Source organism: Vicia villosa, linkage group LG6 (genome assembly GCF_029867415.1).
Source record: "Vicia villosa cultivar HV-30 ecotype Madison, WI linkage group LG6, Vvil1.0, whole genome shotgun sequence".
Lineage (NCBI taxonomy): Eukaryota > Viridiplantae > Streptophyta > Magnoliopsida > Fabales > Fabaceae > Vicia > Vicia villosa.
In genome coordinates this window covers 129867102-129871699 of record NC_081185.1, presented here as the reverse complement: position 1 = coordinate 129871699, position 4598 = coordinate 129867102, and the positions used below count along the sequence as shown (strand labels likewise).

General features: G+C 34.5%; 1 protein-coding gene across 1 annotated transcript; it reads left to right on the top strand.

Moving 5' to 3' along the window:
- The first annotated feature begins 2642 nt into the window (after positions 1–2642).
- LOC131609990 (protein ENDOPLASMIC RETICULUM-ARRESTED PEN3-like) lies at positions 2643–4349 on the top strand. Its single transcript, XM_058881839.1, has one exon. It carries the CDS (start codon positions 2716–2718, stop codon positions 4153–4155), a length of 1440 nt encoding a protein of 479 aa, XP_058737822.1. The 5' UTR covers positions 2643–2715; the 3' UTR covers positions 4156–4349.
- The last annotated feature ends 249 nt before the right edge of the window (positions 4350–4598 follow it).

Sequence of the window (4598 nt, the reverse complement as noted above, 5' to 3'; positions counted from 1 at the left end):
CAAACCCAAACCCGCAGCAAAATACATAAAATTCATTTTTCCTACAACTTTCCAATATATATATAAGTGAGTGCAATTTCGGGTTTCGGGTGCGGGTTTCACACTACCCAAACCCGCACCCGAAATATCGGGTGGCACCCGAACCCGAACCCAATCAACTCGGGTTTTCACCCGTTGACTCGGATTCGGGTGCGGGTGGGCCCCGCGGATTTGAGTCTGTTTGCCATCCCTACTCCACAGTGGTCTACATACCCGTTATGAATTAACTATTAATGTTATTGCTGCTGGTGCCTCATCTCACCATTGCGAAATGATGATTAAGGCAACCAGATATTAAGTGAGAGTGTGGTCTATGTCAATTTTACTGAGATCCCTGATAAGCCTTAACTGTACTTTTGGTAAATACAATTGTGAGAAGTGAGAACTCTGTTGGTGTTAGGGAGTGCTAACTGCTAAAAGGCTTTATGATTTTGAATATATAAAAGTGGATTATCTCATACTAGTACTTTAGACCCGTGCGAGGCACGGGTTAAATATTTTCTAAGTAAAAAATCTCATTTTAAAAACACTTATAATTTACAAATCTTACTTATAGCAATTGAATAAAAAAATGTATAAAATAAATCTTTTATTTAATGTATAATAAAATAAATTGAATAACAAAAAGATAAATTTGTGTTTTTCATAAGAAAGTTGTGTTTTTCATACATCATAATTGTCTCATGTCTAAGATATAATATTTATAGCAATTTTTAGTATAAATACAATTTGCATAGGTATATAATTATGTGTAATTTCAATGTACATATTTCTAATACTAAATTTAAATATTTCATAAATATTAAGTTGTATTTTAGTTATAAACTAAAACCTGTTTTAATATGAATCTATTCAATAATAATAATAATAATAATAATAATAATAATAATAATAATAATAATAATAATATATAATAATATATGTTTTATGCTATAAAATTATATCATCTTATTCACTAACGGTGTGTTTGTTTCAAGGATTAGAAATATATTCCTGAGAATGTGATATTGGATATGAAACAATCCCATGTTTGTTTCAAGTTCATAAAAATTGTTCCAGGTATCTTTTATTCCTTAGAATGTTGTTACACATAAATTTTCTCAAGTTTATTCCCATGCTTTAAAGGTGGGAATCCAACATTCCCATGGGAATAATGACCAACTAACTATAACTTCCCACTAATACTCATAGTTATATTTATTTTTAACTTTTTATATATTTTAAATTAAATAAAATTTATAAAGATTCCTAGGATATATAATTTTTGGCCAAACACTTTCATGGGAATATTATTCCTAGGAATAATAATCCGGGAATAGGATTCCAAGGAAAGACATTTTTTAACTTGAAACAAACTCACCCTAAAACAAAAACAAAAATTATATACTACATTAGCCTCTAAAATAATTTACTAACACAAATGAAAAATGACTCTTATGATATTTGAAGATAAAAATTTGAATATAATAAAATATATCAAATGAATTTATTGATCTTTATTAAATATAGTAAGAGAATATAAATTGTCAAAATTTTACCATATCAAATTTTAAAGTAATAAATTTGTGTATTAATCAAATATTTTTAAAATTTTTAGAACAAATATTAATATTTTATTTTAAAAAATACAAACTTTTTTTATAAACTAATATTTTAATATAATTTGTTACACTTTAATAGTGTTTGTAATTATAGTTAATTACATGTATTTTTAAGAAAAAAATATCACAAATAAATAAAGTTTATAGATACAAATTATTATATATTATTTTATACATTTTTAATAAGATAAACTTTACTTTTGATGCAAATTAAACTTTATGTTAAAAAAATTTCAAATTCTCAAAATAATATTAAATCTAAAAGCCATCAAATATTGTTTGAATCAACGAATATTTTGACTAATGTGGGAAGGAAATATCAAAAGGCATGAAAATTGTTGGAAATAGAAAACTGAATTGATTTAGCCGTAAAAGACTATCATATTGGAAGTCTATAGCGTTGGTTTACGCGAAACAATTTTTGGAAAAATAAATGGTCCATAATTATTATAAAAATTTGTAAATTAAATAGGCGGATAATTAATTATAAATAATAATGATAAGACCAAAGTGAATATATAATAATTTTTAAAAAAATGAATTATTAAATTAACAATTATAGTAAGATTTTCTAATGTAGAAATAATAAAAATAGTAAGCTCTCTATAATTGTGACACTTGCCAAAAATCTCATTTTACTTTATTATATTGTATGATAACCATGTTGGTGTAATATTTGAGAAAAATATTTTAGTTGGAGAGATGATAGTTGAGAGAGAAACATTTTAATTTGGGCAGAAATGATATTCATACACTTTAGTTTACAACTACACCGTATTTTTATACGGTTTGTTTGATTTTATTTATATTTAATAATCACTCTTCACTTTTTCCAATATAAAAGTACTCATGCATTGCTGTATTTGACATGGTGTAACTACATAGTGTAAGGATAGCAACACTCTAATTTGGGGGAGAAACATTTTAATAATAAACATAAAAAAATACATATTTTTTAATATAATCGGAAAAATCATTTGGCAAAATATGTATAACACGTTAGGAGCAAGCAATATAATAGGCACTGTTTGGTCAAAATAAGCAAGCAATAAGCAATATTTTTTGGATTACACTAATGGAGGAAGAGAGCACTTCGAACGCCACCGTAGAGTCCAATACCAGTGACCGCATCAAGCTTAACGTTGGCGGAAAGCTCTTCGAGACAACGCTTTCTACTATCCGGTCCGGCGGTCCAGACTCCCTCCTTTTCGCACTATCCAACCGCTTTTCCAACGACCCGAACCCGGTTTTCATAGACCGCGACCCAGAGATCTTCTCCGTTCTCCTCTCTCTCCTCCGCACCACCCACCTCCCTTCCACCGCCTTCCGCTTCTCCAAGCAAGAACTCGCCGACGAAGCCAACTTCTACGGCATTGACTCTCACCTCAAGGCCGCCACTTCTCCACCGCCCTTCTCCGGCATCGATGCTTCAATTGTCGGAACCGTCCGTCCTGCATCCGAAGGCTTCCCTTCCACTTTCACCGCCGCGGATAACGGTTCTGTCTGGATCGCTCACGGTGGTCAACTCTCCAGCTACGACTGGAACCTAATCCACTCCGCAACGGTTCGCACTCACCTTGATGATATCAAATCGATTTGCAGAGTCTGGCCAGAGATCGCGGCTGTCGGAACTGCATCCGATGCCGGTTTACATTTCTACAACTTCTCCGGTAGCCGCCACGTAGGTTCAATCCATTGGAGCGATCCAACGGATCCGCGAATCTTCAAAGCGCGAGTCAACGCGATAACCGCATCGGAGAATTCTGTTTTCGCCTCATTTGATTGTTCTCACAGGGAGAATTGCATCCTTGAAGTTGACAAGGCTAAGATCCAGATCGTGTCGCAATTAGGTCGACAATCGGGGAACCAGGCGAAGCACATGGTTCCCATGAAATTGACGTGGATACAGTCCACTGGAGTTCTCGTAGGGAGCGCGGTCACTGGCGGAGCGTTTGGTTACTCCGGATACATCCGGTTGTGGGATCCTAAGTCCGGGGAGGTGGTTTGGGAAACACACGAACCAGGCGCGTCGGGTAGGAGCAGTAGGTTTGGGGATTCATTTTCTGCTATAGAGGTTGATGTCGAAAAGATGTTACTATTTAAGCTGTGCTCGAAGTCGGGGGATTTAGCTATGGCAGATATGCGTCGTTTGGGTGATGATCCTTGGGTTTATTTGAAGGAGAAGAACCCTAGTTTATGGACAGATGGTGGTGATGGGAGTACTAGCAGTGTGGTACATTGTTACAAGGGACAAGTTTTTGTCGGGAGAGGTGGAGAGTTGGAGGTTTGGTCAAGGGTGCAAGAGGTGGTAGAATGCGAGAGTGAGAGGGAGAGGGAGAGTGACGGCGAGGGAGTTTATAGGAGGAATTTTGTCGATAAGAGAGAGGACTCGAGGAAAGGAGTGATCAAGAAGATTGAAGGTGGCGGGGATAGGTTGTTTATTAGCAGAGAAGATGTTGAAGGTATTGAAGTGTGGGAAAGTTCCCATTCTGCTGGAGCCATTTCTGTTCTGTAACCAATTGGGATAGGATTTTATAGGTAGGGTTGGGTTTCGTTACCTTGTTGTAAGATTCTTCTTCCTCCATAAAAACTATGTAGTTGGTTGATGTTCTGATTTTTTGTGAATAGCCATAGTTTGCTGCAATTTTCTTTACTGCATTAGCACTAGTAGCTTGAATAAACCACAATGGATCTTAAATTACTTTGTTATGATGTCAAGATCAATTAACCTTTTGGGTCAAGTGTAATACATTAATCATCGAAACTAACTTTATTTTACTTCTCTGTTTATCTTAATACCAACTTTCTCATGTATATTGTAATCATATCTGACTTAAATGTTAGAGAAGTTTGATGATGGATATATAACCATTTTGATTGACACATGAGGAAATGAGAAGTCTGGTGGAAGCCTCAGATTGAACTCCCCCCGATTCAATGTTTTACCGATGATTTTTA

Excerpts from the sequence above, each read along its gene's own strand:
- LOC131609990 (XM_058881839.1), top strand. The coding sequence starts at position 2,716 with ATGGAGGAAGAGAGCACTTCGAACGCCACCGTAGAGTCCAATACCAGT.